Source organism: Eurosta solidaginis, chromosome 4 (genome assembly GCF_040869045.1).
Source record: "Eurosta solidaginis isolate ZX-2024a chromosome 4, ASM4086904v1, whole genome shotgun sequence".
Classification (NCBI taxonomy): Eukaryota; Metazoa; Arthropoda; class Insecta; order Diptera; family Tephritidae; genus Eurosta; species Eurosta solidaginis.
The window spans coordinates 3,386,900-3,405,951 of NC_090322.1; the positions used below are offsets into that span (position 1 = coordinate 3,386,900).

Below are 19,052 nucleotides of genomic sequence, written 5' to 3' on the forward strand. Positions count from 1 at the left end.
GCTACAGTTTATATTTGTACAAAACAATTCATAATTTATTGTAAAACAAATAAAGCACATTTCTCGGAAATGACACTTAAAAAAACATGTAAACAAAACAAAAAAATACATGTAAATATATATATATACACATTGCTTATGCCTTTATGATACTTGCTTTTTTCCTGTATTTCGAGCTTGAAATACTGACGAAAATTTACGTCTAATTACCAATTTTCCAATGAACCAAATATACTGCCACAAAATAACCGACTTCGGTATGTTATCGTTTACTTAAAATTTTTTTTATTTTCGTTCAAAATCATTTCGTTCACAAAAAACTGATGAAACTAGCGGAGGAAAATATTTGCGTGCTCATTTTACTACATTTATTTCATTAACAAATTTATTTCTTGTCTGAATTTGTGCACAAATTTTTCAAAATTGGTTAGTTTGGTTAGTGTCATCTCTTAATGTTATTTGGGTGTGCTGGGTAAATAACTACGTTTACCTAATGATCGCAATATTTGGGTTCCATGCGAACATATTGAAATGTTGGTAGATTTTTGGTCTTTGGTGGTAGAAGTGGTAGAAAATGAAAATGGGTCCAAAAGTTGGTAGATCTACCAATAAAGTGGTAAAGTCCGTGCACTGCTCGTGTAGCATCGGTAGTGTGAGTGTCAACAGATTCACATAGCATAGCGTGAATACGTGTTTGGAATTTGTAGTGGTGTCATTTTTAAATTTATGTTGTTGTTGTACGATAAGGATATTTTAGCGATATATTCAATTTTATTCATATTTTCTTAACGGCCTGCACTGTTCCTTGCGAAGCCCTATTGATATCTTATTTATACCTTAAAACTGTGGTTTGGACGTAAAATTTTCAATTTGGTTATTTATATATGTATATGTATGTAGATACATATCGTTAGCTTAATTCACAAAGACCTTGACAAACAAATTTTTTGAAACAACTTTTTTCACAGTTTTGAGTAATGATACATTGAGACACAGCCCCAATAAAAGTTTGTAATCGTTAGAACCAATAACAACGCGGTTATGACATTTTCAAAAAACTTTTTCTGTATGTAGTGTAAGTGAAAATAAAATTTGTTTGCTTCTCCTGTAAAATTTTCAATTTGTTGGTTAGAGCTTTTGTGAATTAAGCTAACGATGTGAACTGATGGCTACAGCAGGTAGTGCTCAATTTTTTTTTTTTTTTGCCTTAAAATTTATTTAAAGCATAAATATTGCAGGGATGCACCTTAACGTTAAGCTAATCGTTTATCAAAAAATTTCCACCGTTTCCGTTGAAACACTTCGAAATATTATCGATAAAGAAATTATCAAGATAAATTGTATCTCGTTTTTAACCGAAACGAAAAGCTTTCGTTAACGTTAAAAACGTTAACGAAAACGTGATACTTTATGTTTGAATTGTGCTGGCAATGCTATAGCCATGGTGAAGCCGTAAGGTGGCAACAACGAGCGCACATACACACACAAACTCTATGTAATTTGTTTGTGTAATTCGTTGGTGGTAATGTCAAAAATACTCTGAGAAATGTTCGTACTGTCAAAATTCATGAGAAAAGTTGCAATCAGCTTGGATAATGCTTTCACCTTTAATGACTCCGCCATCAATCAGCTTTGCCAGCATAGTTTGAAATTAATAATCAACATAAACGATTTGATTTCGTTTTGATATGGCAGAAAACGAAACGTAATCATTTTGTTAATTTGACGATCTTAACGTTAATAAACGAAACGAAATGACTTCGTTTCGTTTATTAACGTTGATTATCGTAACGAAATGATATCGCTTCGTTGGTTAAGCATGCCTGAAATATTGTAACTCTGAACACAAATAGCGAGTTGTACGATAGTGAAGATAGAAATTAAGTTATAATGTATCAAGGTCGATACAGTTTCAGGTTGGCCGAGTTGTAAGATCATAAATGCAACCATGTCAACTAATTAATAGATTAAGCAAATATACATCACTGTAAAGGAAACAAATGGAAGAAAAAGAAGATGGTGGACTTCCGGTTGATGATTCAATATTGAACACTGAAGAATAAAGTGGTGAAATAATTAACCCGAACATTTCTCGTGTTTTAATAACCATCCAAGTTAGAAGTTACAATATCTATATATATAAAAAGAAGTGTACATTTTGATTGTCACTCCATAACTCGAGAACGGATAGAAAGATTGCCATGAAATTTTTAGGAATGATACAGGAAGGAGAGATGATGGTTAGTTGATTTTGAAATCCCAAATCGGTTTAGCCATAAGAATATAAAAATCAAATTCTGTGTATGTGTGTATGTTCGCTATGAAAACGTATTTCCCACACTTCAAACATCACCAAATTTTGGTTATAGGTTCTTTCTATCAACGGGAAGGTTTTAGGCTAAAAATAATTTCGGTATATAAAAGGGGCGTGGCACCTCCCAAACAATAGGTATCTTTGGTACTGCATAACTTTGAAGGTATACATGCCAGAACATTGAAATTCAGAAAGGAGTTATATGAGGTCAAATCCCTAAGAAAATGTGGGATTGGGAAAACGGGGCGTGGCCCCTCCCATACAAATGGAATATATCATACTACATATCTCTTGATGTAGTAATGGTAGGATAATGAAAGGTGGTAAGGAGCTATATGACGTTAAGTCCTAACACCTCCAGTAAAATGTGGAATGGGGAAAAAGGAGCGTGGCACCTTCCCTACAAATGGGATTTTTCAGAACTATGGCTGCTGTACAAACTTAAGTTATTTTAACACCTAAAGTTTGACTGCATTGTTGAGTTTGGCTGTTTGCCTTTTGGACGTTTAGTAATCTGCCGCCGTTAAAAAAATTTATTAGCTTCAGTCTACGTATCTACATCTATCTATATATATAAAAATCAAATTCTGTGTGTGTTCCCTATGAAAACGCGTTTCCCAAACATCAAACATCGCCAAATTTTGGCTGTAGGTTCCTTCGATCAAGACGAAAGTTTTTCATATTTCAGAATTAAGAATTTTAAATTTAAATGTTTTTGTTTTTTTGCTATGCGAACGAACTATCTTCGCTCCAAAAAATGATCATGTTAACAAAATCAATGATCGCATTCAAAACCAATTTCCTGGTGAAACGACGAAATATAAATCGATCGACACAGTTACAGATGAAGATAAAATTGTGAATTATCCAATTGAATTTCTAAACTCTTTAGAACCACCTGGAATGCCTGCGCATATATCAACTTTGAAAATTGGCTCACCAATCATGCTTCTTCGGAATTTAAACCCACCAAAATTGTACAAATGGACTTTGCGTTTAGAAATTAATACCGATGTTAATCGAAGCAACAATCATCAGCGGTAAAAGCAAAGGTGAAGATGTGGCCATACCACGGATCCCAATCATTCCTACAGATTTGCCGTTCAATTTTAAGCGCTTACACTTTCCTATACGCCTTGCTTTTGCAAGTACAAGGACAATCACTTACTATTGCATGCTTAAATTTAGAGCCCGTGCTTTTCCCATGACCAGCTATATGTTGCTTGCTCTAGAGTTGGAAAACCAAAAAATTTGCTTATCTTTGCACCGAACGAAAAAACCAAAAATATTATGTACCCACTTGCATTACAATAAGATGCAATAATAAAATGTTTTTAACGAAAATTTCACCAAATATGCGTACAAACTTCAATTCAATTTACAGAACAATAAATTAAATTATCAGAAAACAAAAGAGAAAAAATAACGCAACATTCATTCTATCTCGGGCGTTACAACGTACGCCTGGCGAAGCTAGTATAATTATAATAAGCTAACTTTACATGTTATTGTAGCGATATAGAAACTATACATATATTACGTTCATATATGTACCGTTACCCATCTTTTCAGGTGGTACAGTTATGTTTGCGTGTAAATTGTTGGTTTTTAATAAAACAACCAGCTTATTTTCTTTTAATATTTGTTCCCTATTTTATATTATTTTTAATCTTAATCTAGCTAGCAAATACGTGTAAACTCTTTTGTTCGCCTACAGAATAACACACTGTGCATTACAAATAAAAAGATTGGGGAAAAACTCAAGTAGCTGGTAGATTTTCATACTAAATTGTTTGGCAATTCTAAGATATCGAAGGTGTTTCTACGCCAATTTCAGTTCATTTATTGGCAATGCTATTTTCTTACCTTATGCCTAAGCTTATTCAGCTAGAATCGTATAGTAAAACTTCAAATTATAAATTTCGAATAGAGCTGGAGAGTTGAAACCCTTTACATAGTGTTGAAATTCCTATCTGATGCGTGGCATCGGCAGGGTCCAAATAAAATTGGGCTTGGATGATTGCCTGCAGATTGCAGATTTAGAACTTTAGAGGCGTTTATATATTTTGCTATAGTTCCAATATTTTTAAATTCTTTTATTATTTATTCTTAGAACTTTAAGATTTACGCTTAGCCAAATTAACAACAAGAAGACATTTTCTAACCAGCTTGTTTGAAAGTTTTATTCCAAAGATCTTAATGTAATTTTTTCTTCATCCGCCGCCAAGAACGCAGTTGCACAGTGTTGCAATACAATTATACATACTATATTATATATTTAAATTACATATAGTTTATATTATTAATTTCTAAATGCATTGCTCTGCGCTAGAATATTGCCTTTGCAAAGTTTGTGCTAAATAGCTGTGGTTGCATGAGATTTCGAAAAAAAATATGAAAATCCTCTTACCTGAACAGTCGGTTGTAATCGATTTTTATTATAAATATTTCCGATCTTGAAGATTTTTTCAGACAACCATCTATGCCCAATACGTAAGCTTGTGGTAAAATTTGATGTTGCTAGCTGTTGAAATGAGGCAGAAATGGGGCAGAAATGGCGAAAACCCTCTAATTGAACAATCGATTGTATGGGAGGTGTATGCTGTAGTGGTCCGATCCGGTCGATTCCGATAAATGTCAAATCCCCTATCAAAAATATGCCTGCTTACCAAATTTCATCAAGATATTGATGGGCTGGTTTGCGTTCAAACAAACGGACAGACGGACAGACGGGCGGACAGACGGACATGGCTAAATCAACTTAGCTCGTCCCCTGATCATTTTGGTATACTTGGTGGGTCTAACAGAAACATATACATAAAAATGATTTGGAGCCTTGAAAATGAAAAAAATCGATTTCGAAATTTTTTTTAACTGTTAATTCCAACGTTTTATCGCATAATTTTAAGTGAGATAGGAACTATGAGACAAATTCGTTTTCATCGGCAACACTTTTGCACGTTTATGAAGAAACCCTTTAAAAAAAAATGGCGAAAAAATAAATTTTTTCACCAAAACACTCCTCAAAACCCAAAAAAAATTTTTTTTTTTTTTCAAAAAACTGTTATCGCCAAAGTTTTTAGTGGACAATTTTGAGTCGGACAGGGTATACATGAAAATTTTAAAATCAAATGAAAATTTTTTAAGTAGGTCATGAAAAAACCCTTTAAAAATCAAAGAAAAAAGTCAAAAAACTCAAATTTTGCAGGCTCGAAAATTATTTTTTGGGTATGCTTAGTGGAACTCTTTTTTTCCTGAGCACAAAACCTATCGAAAAATCGATGGCGCGATATGGGTTAACTTTCGTCCATGCAAATCAACCCAGCTTAATGTATACATATACTTACATATATGTATGTGTCATAAAATAATAAGTTACATAAGTGAATATACGACAGTTTTAAATCATCTTTCAGCTGATTAAACTCTCATCTAATTTTATATTCGCCCTACTTACGCTTATGTATACATATTATAGGTAAATTATAATTTCTCAATAATAATTATTGTTTTTATAAAATTATATAAATTTGGTGGTTATCTATATATTTGTTCGCACTTATAACTAAATACTTAACTACATTTTAGCTTATTCATAATTTGATACACAGACAGAATTAAATAGAAAGACAACAAAATGATTTTCAATCAAAAATATCATACAAAAATATTTTAGGTTAAAGGGTTTTGTGCAGCTCCCCGAAAGAGAAATACATTAAAATAATTATAATAAAAAAATGAGATTTGTTCATTGATTTGTTCATACTTGGCTTTATAATTTTGTATAAAAATATAAGTTTATATACATACGTAGACATGTAAATATGTAATATTGGTAACATGATAATGTCACATTGACTAAGATCTAGCATCTAGCAGAAAATTATTGCACAACACTAAATAAAATTAAATAAATTTTTTCAAAATAAAAATATAATACAAAGCAAACTCATAAACAAGGCGAATTCTGCTATCCCAACAGCTGATTGCTTCTTCTTGATTATTTTCCATACAACGTCTTGTACAACAATATGATGTCAGTCAAGGTGAATTCAGTACCAGGTGTTGTTATCCCAACAGCTGATTGCTTCTTCTTGATTATTTTCCATACAGCGCCTTGTACCTTAATATGTCGGTTAATCGAAATCAATTAAAATTTTCTTTTGACTTGACATTCTTCTGCACGGCGAATTGGTTGAATTCACTTTGCCACCACCTGGTATGGATTCGCCTTGATACAAAGCAAACTCATAATAAAGGCGAATTCTATTATCCCAACAGTTGATTGCTTCTTCTTGATTATTTTCCATACTAATTCTTGTACAACAATATGTCAGTTAACCGAAATGAATGATAATTTTCTTTGACTTGACATTCTTCTGCACGGCGAATTGGTTAAACTCGCTTTGCCACCACCTGGTATAGATTCGCATTGATGTCAGTTAATCGAAATCCTTACAACTTTTCTTTTGACTTTACATTCTTCTGCACGGCGAACTGGTTGAGTTTGCTTTGCTATTACCAAGGCGAATTCAGTGCCAGGTGTTTTTGTCCCAGCAGCTTCTTCTTGATTATTTTCCATACAACGCCTTGTACAACAATATGTCAGTTAAGCGAAATCAATGTAAATTTTTCTTTTGATTGACATTCTTCTGTACGGCGAATTGCCATCACCTGACATGGATTTACCTTGACTATTATCTTGTATAGATTTGCCTTGTCCATAAAAATAAAAAATATACATTTTTAAAATCCTCAACGCACACAACATTGTGCGCCACCGCCACGCGCATACATCACTCACACGCGCTTTTCTTGCTCTACTTGTTCGTAGCGTGGCAGCTTGACCGTCTCCACTTTGTCGATAACCTTAAATGATGGAAATAGGCCAACTTGATTTGTGCGTGTATTTTTGCCCTTCGAAAATCCATCCCAATGATTTCCTGCCACGCCCACCAAATCTCCAGGCGTCATATGAATCTCATCATGATTGCGTGCCGCATGACCAATTACAACTTGCCGATTATGAGAATTCTGCCCACCATAATAGTAAATATCGTCCAGCGATTTGAAACGATGCGCTGCATCTGGGTATAACGTTTGCATAATTTCATAGGCCATGCGACACACTTGTGAGCTGAACGTGCACACAAGATAATCGGACAAGGATAGTAGATGTATGTCTAGTATGATGCCGTTGAGCGCCGAGTCCGTGTAACGCGTTGAGACAGCAGCCATGCGCGCTACCTCTGGATCGCCGATAATTAAATAGTGTGGGTATTTAAGTCGCGCCTCTTCGATAACGCGCGCATCGTCAGAAGCGAGAAAAATGCGACGTGGCACGGTAGTGCCATTTATCTCTAGCGTAAGGAAGTAATCCTCCACGTGTGTCATGTACTCTTCTATGGGATGGAAAGCGGCTTCGGTGCCGACTTTATCTGTGCGTCGCACATGTACGCTGTGCAAGAAAGTATAATTTTAAGTGAGTTAATTGTGCACTTATTGGCTTAGATTAATGAATATTCTCTCTTACCCCACTATTGGCTTTTGCCAACCCAATTTTGACCGCCCCGCCTCCAGGAAATCTTGTGTGCCTTTTAGTGGACGCAACAAAAATTTCAGAAACTGTCCAATCCACCAAACAATCGGATCGCCGTGCAAGCGTTTTAGGCGTGGCGCTAGATCCTCGGGTATGGCCAAAGGCAGATAGGGTGGGCGCGGCATAAGCGAATCAATAATAGGTAGTACAATCACTGGCGTATCATGTCGACCGGGCCAATTGCTTGCATGCGCGACATCTGCATCCATACACGTTTCCGATACGGGCTGAAACACCTCCTCCCAGCCGCCTTTGTGATAACGCCAGCCACGCGACTTCATAATCATAGTTCGCTCCGTTGCATAGGCAACAATAAAACAGTAGACGACGTGATGCAGCTGGCAACCGTATCCGCATCCCTTGAAAACGAAAACAAAGAACAAATTATGAATATAGAACAAATTTGGACAAACTCGCACGCCTATGACTAGCACTCACCTTATTCAGTTTACACACGAGCTTACGCGCATTCGCGCAATCCTTTGGATTCTGCAAATAATGCAACCGCCGCTGCATCAGATCGCTTAAATCGCGCGCCTCCTGTTGGCGCCACGCTTCATAGCCATCGACTTCACGCAACCGCTCCATATCACTTAGCAGCGCGCGCTTATGTTCGGCGCCCATTATCAACACTTCATTGATGTCTTGCATCAATTGCGCTTGCGTTGTTGTAGAGCGCTTACGCAGCTTACCCAATTCACTGCTAAAGTAATTCCAAATCTCGCCAATATTCGTTTGTATTCGTCGACGCAGCAGCTCATAATCCATAGTGGGTTCATGCGCGTTTCCAGAAGCGCTAACAGAACCTGCTTGTGGAGCTGGCATGCCAAGATAACTATCGGCACTCTCACCATCACCAGCGCCCATAAAATCTGCTAACGCTGCATCTTGATTTTGTACGTTGATAGAGTTTTGTAAATTGAACTCGAGCTTTTCTATAAGACGCTGCGCCGATTGTTTGTCGATTTGGTCGCTATGAAAATGCGGCGGGAAATGAAAACAAATGAGCAAAATTATGGTTTAGTACGTTTGTTAGTGTGGCATGAAGATTCAACCGTTATTTGAATAGCAACTCAACATTTCTATTTTTTTCGAATGTGGCGCAATTAGATGCCGATTCAAAGCGCGAAATCGTTTTAGTGTAGAGGCCCTGCCATCCTATCCACCCACCCACTAAGCGCGGCCCCACACTAATCAATGCGCTTTTGACACCGCATAAACATTTTTAACGCTTGTAATCTCTTGCTTTGCCGACAAAAGAGTGATAAGTATGCGCCTCAAAGAAATGGTCGTAAGCGCGCGTCTTATGTCTGAGCACCTTTTGTTGTTGAAGTGTAAGCATGAGAATTGATGCAATTGTACGCAACAACGCGGCTATTTGTTGTTAGGGTGTGTAAATAAGGCGTTGGACGGAAGTGGCATACAATGGGCGCGTCTGCGGCTGCAGTGTAAACGTTTGAATACATTTAAATTCCAGCAAGATGCAAACAAAAAACTGTCATATCGTGGATAATCCACCCAGCTTGGACCTCTAACAAAAGATGCGTCCAATTAAATGAACAGAAAAATAAATTTTAATTCTAAACGTCCTATAATTCAACAACCTAACTTGGATCCTGGATAAAAAATTCAGCTGGAATGTCTAAAGTTTACTTCTTAGCTTCCGATCCAAGACTTTCGTAGCTCATGAATAGAGAGCATTGAACATGGCCCCCCAAAAATTGTAATAAAAGTGACCGATTCCCACCGCAGTATTTAGACTTCAGCTCATTGAATGTAAAGTCACAAGAGCTCTCGCCGGTTTTGGCTTTGTTCCTAATAAAACAGACTACTGCTCGGCATCTAACGCCTTATTTGTTAGCTCTAGCGCCTTCTCACACTTCGAGACTACTCGATAAGTTAAGCGGTAAGTTACAACATGGCGGATGATGTGAACGTGGATCTCATGGAATCACCGGATAACTTAACGCGGAAGGAAATATGCATCGTACATCGTTCCAACGCAGAGGTATGTGGTAGCCCAACGGGTTATATATACATATGTCAATCTTCCACCTAAGCTTTGCTTACAATTGACAAATAGCAAGCTTTTGTGAAAGCCCTCGAATCAGAAAGAGGTCACATAAGAAAAGCTCATATTGTGATATATAAAATGCTGTTCCTCCGCTTCCTAAATGAACCTAATGGATCTTGTAAGAATTCTCATAATTTACTTTCAAAGCCTCAAGAGCTCAATTTTGCCACAATTTTCTCCTCCTCGTCATCCTTACAACTTCTAGGAATGACGTTGGCAATTCACTCTTCAACTAAAGAAGTGTGTATCCCACCATCAGAGGCGATCCCTTTACCCTACCTTTTCTTTCATTCTATAAACTTCATTATCTTTTAGAGATAGCGCTTAGCCGTAGCCTAACTTTTCTACTCACCTCGATAATTTCTCGATCATCTGGCGCAGTTCTTCATTGCGCTGCTTTGAATATTCGAGCAGCTGTAGCGCCTGGCTAATACGTCGTCCTGTAACCGTATCTGCGTCCGTATTGGGTTGAGTGCTCAATTTATTGACAAATACGTAAACAAGCAGCGCCCAGGTGAGTACGAAAATGATGAGAGCGCGTATCCATGAATTTGACGTTGAGCCGAAAAAAGGACGAATTACGGACATTTGGTGATTTATTGTAGATGTTGTTGCTTCTTAACCGTTACTTAAGATAGAAATGTAGTGGTTCCAGTGTTTGTTGTGATTTTGTATCTTTTATAGCGTTACAAAATTTGTTTACTTATGTATGAGTTAATATTGCTGAGTACGGATTTTTGCTGTCGAATTACCGATGAGGAAAAGCATTCGATGCCGCGTTAAGAGCTTACACCACACGAGTTGCTGGACTTTTTCATATCCATTTATAGAGGTAGTAGATATTGTGAGCTGTGAGTAAATAAATGGAACAAAACATATCTTGTAACATTACGGCCATTGAGGATTAATTTTAAAGCTATGCAAACATATGGAAAAGCACTGGTAGAAATTAAAAATACGGGCTGAACTTCAATATCAGTGATGCTTTATTCATAACTCCGAGATACTATTTGAATATGAACTCTGATCGTTTGAGTTTTCCGTGTTCTAACGTCATACGTAAAGACCGCCTCTTGCCTGGACTTGATTCCACACATATTTTCTTTTTAAACCAGCTGTGGGCCGATAATAAATTTAAATAGTAGCAACAACAATAGTTGCTGATGCCTTATCAGACAAATGCTCTTTCTTAATTCGGCACATCTTAATGAATGCCTTTATAATGGGTAATTTATTGATTCACACCAAGTGGACAGTGATAAACTAAAGAAATGAGGTTAATTATTCACTTGAGGCCTATAAGGATAATCATTATTATACATTTCGCTCATATCTTCGCTATTTCTTCTTCATTTTGCACGCAGGTCTAAATGAAGGTATGTAGGAATAATATCGATGAACAGTTTAGAGGAGTTGGATAGTTAGAACCGAGTTTTTCTGCGTCAACGAAATCAACTAATTTCACTCTAACACAGATTGGCACAGACGGCTTATTGAAGGAAAGCTTTTATTCTCATGACTGAATTACAGTAGGAGGGAATGCGGCCACGGCGGGAAGCGGGGTTTTACCAAAGAGAGGTTTTTGATTTTAGCTTATTTTCCACCAGGGATGAAAAGCATAATTTAGCCAATTCGAATACATACTCTGGAATAGTAGGCGGAATCGAATACTTGGAACTCTATTATCATTCAACAGGCTTGCACGGCAGCTGGTTTGTGCATATTGTGGAACGCACAGTTGTGTCAGACATGTAGAGGTGCCTTAGCTGCGTCGATGTATACATCCGTGACACAATAGTAGTTTCGGTTATCTCCACGGTAGATCTAAAAAGGATGCAAGAGTTGCACATAATCAACCAAGCACGAAATGCCTGGTATCAAGCGCGGGATCGACAAGTTTCGAAGAGCATGTGCAAGTCTTATGACATTAGACGGTAATATTCTAGTTGAGGGGTTTACAGCTAATACGCTACCAAAAATAATGGGATAGGTGTCAATCGACGCGTCTTGACATCAGTATTAATAATCCGAAGGCGGAAAATAAAAATGTTAACTCGTTCAAAAGATATTACCGAAAACCCGAAAAATGACCCGCGGGTCCTTCCGAAACCGGGGGTGGTATCCATAGTATTTGTGTGCAGAACGCCTTCTGCGTTGGCGGCTTTCGGCCGCGCTTATAAAAAAGGTAATTCCTTACTTTAGCTCACAACTGCTAAAACTCATCCAAAAATATCGGGAGAGGTGTCAAAAGACGCGTCGTGATCCCAGGACCACGAATCCGAAAGCGGAAATTTTATTTCTGTGCAGAGATATTTCCAAAAAACCAAAAAATGGCCCCGGAGCGCTCCGTAAATGGGGGTGGGATCCATAGTATTTTTGCGCAAAACACCTTTTTGCATTGGCGGCCTTCGGCCGCGCTTATATAAAATTACCCTGGGTGGGTCCAACACTTTTACCCACAGTTTTTCTTGTGAGTACGACGAAATCATCAAAATTACAACACCCACATGAAAATTTTCAATTTTGTTTGCAAATATCTCCGAAAAGAAATAAAATATTTTTGGACGAGTTTTAGAAGTTGTGAGCTAAAGTAGAGAATTACCCAATTTTTTTGTGTGGGTACTACAAAATTACAACAACCACGTGAAAATCGCCAACTTCATCTGCAAATATCTCCGTACAGAGATACAATTTTTCTTTTCGCTTTCGGATTATTGTTGTTGGTAGCGTATTAGCAGTCGTCCCCTCAACTAGACTTTTACCCATTAGACTAATAATGTAAGTCATATTACTAAAAATAGAGTATTGTCTCTACCTGACACGCACATAATTAAGATCTGCTGGTCAGAGACAGCAAATGTAGAAAGTGAAAGCTGCAGGGTGAAGCGGTCGTCAAATTAATGTCCATGTTACACGAGTCGACTTTCTGGTCGCTTTTATCACGTTTAGCCATCAATTGCTTTATAATTTTGACTGAATGTCAAAAAACCGATGTAAGGACTTTCTTACACTTACCCCATATATGTAATACTCCTATACTGGTAATAGAAAATGCTCGCAATGTGTTTTGGATGCGAAATCAAAGCAAGACAGCCTATAAAATTTTTGTGATTGTAACAGCATAAGTGTGACAAGGAAAAACTTAAATTTTGGTACATTCGATTATTGAATACAAAAACAAAAACATGTAAACAGCAATATATCGGCACTCTGATGTTGTGGAATGTACTTAGCTTTTTGTTGCAATATAGAAGTATTACATATATGACTTACCCAAAGTGTCAAGTTGCTAAACAAAATTTTTTCGAAGGCCATCTCTTCTTCAAGTAATAAAACTCGAGTCATCTCGGCGTGAAGAACCGGCTGTGGTGGGAACGAGTTCGGCAGAACCGGTTCTTAAAATATGTACTTCTAACCACACAGCACTAACAAATTTGTATGTGTGTACTTACATACATACATATGTAGGATTGCATGTTAATAAGGACATATGAACTTAAAAAAACGAAAATACCTAATAAGAACATTTTAATATAAAACACTATTTCAAACACTCGTTAGCTGCCCATAATTGTTTCGGTGAACTAATATTTACTCAAGTTTATTTGCAGTAAAAACATGTACCTATTACATGTAAATAAAAAATACTGACAAAACCATTTTAGTAACAATAAATCTTATCTATTATTTTGCTTAATATACCGGACAATTATTAAATTCTACTTTTTCACGGCAACAACTAAACTGGATTTGTCACTAACCATCGTACTGCTTTTAAAAATGTATGTGCTTCATTTCGCTTTTTATTTCGCTATTCTCAATGACCGCCCCACATTCTTTTAATTTGTTTTTTTTTTACATATGTAGGTGTGTGTTTATTTATTACTCAAATTTTAGTCTTCTGTCAGATTTGTGTTGAAATTCCACAAACAAAATTTATTTATTTATGCTGCGCATCATCAAATCGGCCACAGACAAGTTCTAATAAACATTATCCGCAGCAAAAAAAAAAAAAGAAACAAATAATGTAAATAAAAACTAGACCGCCCCTCTGCAAACTAAAGATAATAAACAAATAAAAAAACACTCATAAATATACTCTGAATATATTTGAGTAGTCGTCAATGAGCAACCAGCGCGCACAATTGGGAGAGCACATTGTTTTTGTGGGCGCTACATTGACAGCTGGCGTGTACGTGCAGCAGATGCGATGCCATACAATAAAATAATATACAGTAACTTAAACGCAAAATCGACCAAACTGTTTCAAACTCCATACCTAGCGACTAGGTCGTTGCAGGCTACATAGAATTTCACACGGTTTGTCAGCTATTTCATTCACCTAGACAGCTTAAAAACGAGATCAAAGTTGCATATGCGACAGTGTATGAAAGAAGGCTTATGTAGTTTTGGCTTTCATCCCATAAAAACTTGGTAGAACTGCTTAAATATATAAATTTGTCCTTTTCTGTTCATAATTGGATTATTAAATCATATTAGTCAGACCATGAAGGATACACTGAAGCCAGCAAGAGGAAAACAGCCCTTTTGTGCTTTCTATTCGCGCTTTCTTTTATCAATTTTTCTTGAAAGTAAGTGTGAAACAAAAAGTGGCATACAAGCAGAGCGACGAAGAGATAGCAAAGAAAAAATTTAAACAACTTGACAGCACAAATGCTGTTGTGCTCTTTCCCTCTTCTCAACCCCTTCGCCAATATCGAGGCAGACTTGAATTCAAGAATTATATGCTGTAAAAGGGGACAGGATTTAATTATACTGTTATTAGCTGTGTTCTTTTTTACATCTATAGACGTTTACGCTTAAACTTTATATGGACTGCTAAGCGTCAAACTTTAAATACACCTATGAAATTGCTGCGCATAAAATTAGTACTACTAATTTCAATGCGCATTATACTCAGATGTAACTGAAATATGTGTCTTATGTTTCACCTCTACACTAATTCTATGTATCACCTCTTAAAATGGTGCGTGTCCACTATTCATCGCAACTGATTCAGCTATAGATTATACACTATGGTTATCAGAGGCTTGTGTCTCCGCTTTTCGGTACACCCTGTGCTGTAGCCAGTTGTTTAACCACTGCCGCTAGATGGGTCTCCTAAGAATTATCTAAGCGTAAACGTATATGTGTGTAAAAAACAGGGCTATTGATATTCTATACACTTTGCTGAAGCGTAAATTTTTTCAGATACCTTCAAAGACGAATATTTTGCTGCAGTAGAAATCAGAAATGTACAAAAAAAAAACATTAATTTCTTCCAGTTCAAAGAAAATACTGTTATTAGTTGTTTTCTGATACGATTTGTACACATAACAATTTGAATAACGTAACACTAGTGCTTCTATGTTATTTGCAAAAACGATATATCTTTCTCTAATAGCCGTGTTTTTTTACACGTAAACGTCTATACGCTTAAACTTTATAAGGACTGCTAAGCGACAAACTTTAAATACACCTTGGAAATTGCTGCGCATAAAATTTGTCCTACTAAATTTCAATACGCATTATAATCAGATGTAACTGAAATATGTGTCTTTGTTTCACCCTCTACACTAATTCTATGTATTCTATAACTCATTAGCTATATGTTATACCCGATGGCCATCAGAGGGTTGTGTCTCCGCTTTCCGGTACACCCAGTGGCGTATACACGTATACGCGTGTATAAAAAAACACGGCTAATAATGGAATTTACAAGGTCTTTCATTTGTCGAACGTGATATACTTCAGTGCATTAACTGATGACCCCAACTGTAAAATATTCTAAACATTTTTGCAAGTTCATAACTAGCAATGACCTGTTCAAATCAATTTATCAAGGATTAAGTCGGTACGATTTTGCGTATGAGCTACTGTATATACATGCATATATGAATCTGAGTTTATGGGCTCGCACTGCTCTGTCAATTGCTTGCTAGAATGATGAGCGTGCCACATTTATACCTGCAGCGGGGGCAAATGGGGTAGACATTTCACCGCAAAGTGGATTTCTAAAATGCAATGTTATCTCCTTTTTCTCTCGTTATTTAGCTTTTCATTCGTTTATAGTACATACATACATATATATGGACTATGTATTTCCAACACTTAAATTTCGTTTCATTCTCTCATATTCTAAAACATTAATTTTCTTAATAGTATTTTTAACTAAGTTTATTTTTGCACTTTGGAAATTTTTTCTTTTTGTATTTCACCGCTGCTTACATTTCCTTTAAATTCGTTTTTCTTCTTTCCAAATGATTCTCGAGATACTTATTTTTTGCTGCAGCAGCAAATTTACTAGCAAAATTTTCCAAATAATCTCAATACGCCATCCGATGCGCACTCAATACAATACATTCTCACTTGAGCGACTCACGTTATCCACTGAATGATTGGCCAGCGCCATGGTATGTATTTAGTAGCGGGACTAGTAGTTTGCCCAACAAACCAAATTGTTCAAGAAGCCTGAGAAGTGTATCTTGCTAATTCAATTCCCAGAAAAAAGATTATTGACAGTTGAAGGAGGATCCCTCTCCTCCTATATTTGAAAACTAAATATCCCATTTTTGAAAGGTTTCTAATTTTGGTAAAATAAAATTTTAGTTTTGCTTTTGGGGGCTTCGCTCGTCAGTCAACCCGCCTTAATGATATTTCTCCCCAATTGGAAGATCCCCGTTTTCCCATACCTGTTTTCTCCAACTCAGTGGAGGGGTTTCCCTTTTGGGTCGATACTTTTTCGTTCACGCGCATCTCGTGTCTCAGCCAGCGGAGCCTTTGATGTACGCGCTGCATTTTGTCCGTATTTACATTAATCTCATACACTTCATAAATTTTCCATTTATACTCACCATTGGCCGAACGGTAACGGCAAAAATCTTCCACCTCAGCGGGTCGAGAGGATAAACATACACCATCACTTCGAGGTGCTAGTACTCCAGAAACTCCCCTTAACCTTCAGGTAATGTTTTGTGGTTACACCATCACTCTTAGGGAGACTTTTTCATTCATTTAAATCAAGAATAATTTCATCAGGAATAAAATCATCATCACAAATCAGGAATGGTGTGATCGGAGACGCTCTATGGGTGGTCTTTGTTGGGAAGGGACATAACTTTTCATATATGTATGTCTATTTAGTCCAAACGAGCGCGACTCGTTGGATTGGTGGCAAAAAAACGATCACTTATCTTTCTGTGAGAATGTACGTTGAATATGTTAGGGTCTACCTTGAAAATCGGAACAGAAACTAACATAAAAGCACCCTTTGCTTCCGTAGCCTATTCTTTCCGCCCTTCTAAGATCATTAAAAATGGGTGCTATGATGACTTAATCTTTGTCCTTTCCTGAGCTATCATCTGCCCTTTTATCGATTACAGGGCTAAAGTAATCTTCTAAGGTCATTTGTAGTATATTCCACCCAAGATACAAGTCCACCTTTACATGCTTCCGCTAGAGCCAAAGTAGTTTGTTAGCAGATACACAAACATATAAATATGTATATGGTATAACATAGACACATAAGGCAAGAACAAAAACAAAACAAACTTTTTTCGCAAAATAAACTACCACCAAATCTTTTTGAATATAAAGATATTACATGCGCGAACTTCGGTGGAAAGCAGCGGAGCGTAACAAAATTCTAGTAGGTCACTTTCACCACACCAAAAATTTTAACACAATTTTTAACATAATTTAAGCACAGAAATACACTGATTGGAGTTTTAGTGAGTAAAAGTTAAAATTCTGAACACATTAGCTGAATAAAAAGTGTACAAATAATTGTTAAATAACAAATACAGACAGTGGTAGTTTAACAAATTCTGCTGTGGTAAGTGGTGAATGTGACCTACTAGAATTTTGTGAAGCTTGCTTCACACTATTTTTCGTCTATGCAATGTCTCTATATTATATCGTTTCTGTCTCTATATTATATCGTTTCAGCTACCAGAAACGATATAATATAGAGACATTGCATAGACGAAAAATAGTGTGAGGCAAGCTTCACAAAATTCTAGTAGGTCACATTCACCACTACCACTGTCTGTATTTGTTATTTAACAATTATTTGTACACTTTTTATTCAGCTAATGTGTTCAGAATTTTAACTTTTACTCACTAAAACTCCAATCAGTGTATTTCTGTGCTTAAATTATGTTAAAAATTGTGTTAAAATTTTTGGTGTGGTGAAAGTGACCTACTAGAATTTTGTTACGCTCCGCTGCTTTCCACCGAAGTTCGCGCATGCAATATCTTTATATTCAAAAATTTTGCTCCTACCACCAAAACGCCGGGAACAGTCTTTTGCCTATCGTCGCTTCTCCTATTACTTATTCCATATTTTTCTTCTTTTGGTCGCTTGTGCATTTAAATTATCGCCATCTTTATTTTGTGTTTTATGGGCTCTGTGAAAATACAAAAACTAAACAAGAATAAATAAAAGTGTTGCCAGATATTTGTCTATGTATGTGGAAACAAAATTGAGGAGCTGTATGGCAACAACACAAAGTTGTGCTACCTGCTGCTTAGCTGGCCTCACCACTTTTCATCTTCCAGCACTTCAGCTGTCGATTTGTAGCGATTTTGCCGGCTGCTGCCGCCTATGCGAAGCATACATGTCCATATACATACTCGCATTCACATAGTGGAGATTTTGTTTGGTTACATTGTTCACAAGCCGATGTTACCGATGTGCATCGCAGTTGGCCATTTTGAATGTGACTATGCTGTCATACATGCAAACCCAAGTTTGTGAATACACACATATAAAACTTCAGATAATTGAAGTGTTTGAGTATTTACAAATATTTTTATTTAAGTACAGGAATAAGTCGTAAATAACTAGTTTTCTTTTCCATTAGCTCCCAGCTTCAGTGGAAGTTAGTTATGCGACTTTTCCTATAGTATAGTATAAATGTAAAAAATTGAAGTAGAGATGCTTACGGAGTATCGGTTATGAGTAAGTTTTATAAACCTGAGCCTTCAGGGACAATTCTTGCTCTGAAATGAAAAATAAAAATATTGCACACAAACGCATGAACATTTCTTTTTTACTTTATTGA

The 19,052-nt window shown here is 36.5% G+C and overlaps 1 protein-coding gene across 5 annotated transcripts; it reads right to left on the reverse strand.

The window, feature by feature from the left end:
* Nucleotides 1-4,397: 4,397 nt before the first annotated feature.
* On the reverse strand, nt 4,398-16,364 carry FucT6 (alpha-(1,6)-fucosyltransferase). 5 transcript variants are annotated; one of them, XM_067779595.1, is made up of 5 exons: nt 16,216-16,364; nt 10,340-10,836; nt 8,352-8,886; nt 7,848-8,272; nt 4,398-7,772 (listed from the first exon to the last, which is right to left on the reverse strand). In XM_067779595.1, exons 2-5 carry the CDS (start codon nt 10,573-10,575, stop codon nt 7,115-7,117), a joined length of 1,854 nt encoding a protein of 617 aa, XP_067635696.1. In that variant the 5' UTR covers nt 10,576-10,836; nt 16,216-16,364; the 3' UTR covers nt 4,398-7,114. The 5 variants fall into 5 exon arrangements, with proteins under 5 accessions (XP_067635696.1, XP_067635697.1, XP_067635700.1 ...); XM_067779596.1 differs by lacking the exon at nt 16,216-16,364 and adding an exon at nt 15,955-16,191; XM_067779599.1 differs by lacking the exon at nt 16,216-16,364 and adding an exon at nt 13,690-13,708.
* Nucleotides 16,365-19,052: the final 2,688 nt, after the last annotated feature.

Coding starts and splice junctions, on each gene's coding strand:
- FucT6 (XM_067779595.1), bottom strand. CDS start 10,575: ATGTCCGTAATTCGTCCTTTTTTCGGCTCAACGTCAAATTCATGGATA. Junction 8,887..10,339: donor ATGATCGAGAAATTATCGAG/GTGAGTAGAAAA, acceptor GCATTTTCATAG/CGACCAAATCGACAAACAAT. Junction 8,273..8,351: donor TCGTGTGTAAACTGAATAAG/GTGAGTGCTAGT, acceptor TTCGTTTTCAAG/GGATGCGGATACGGTTGCCA.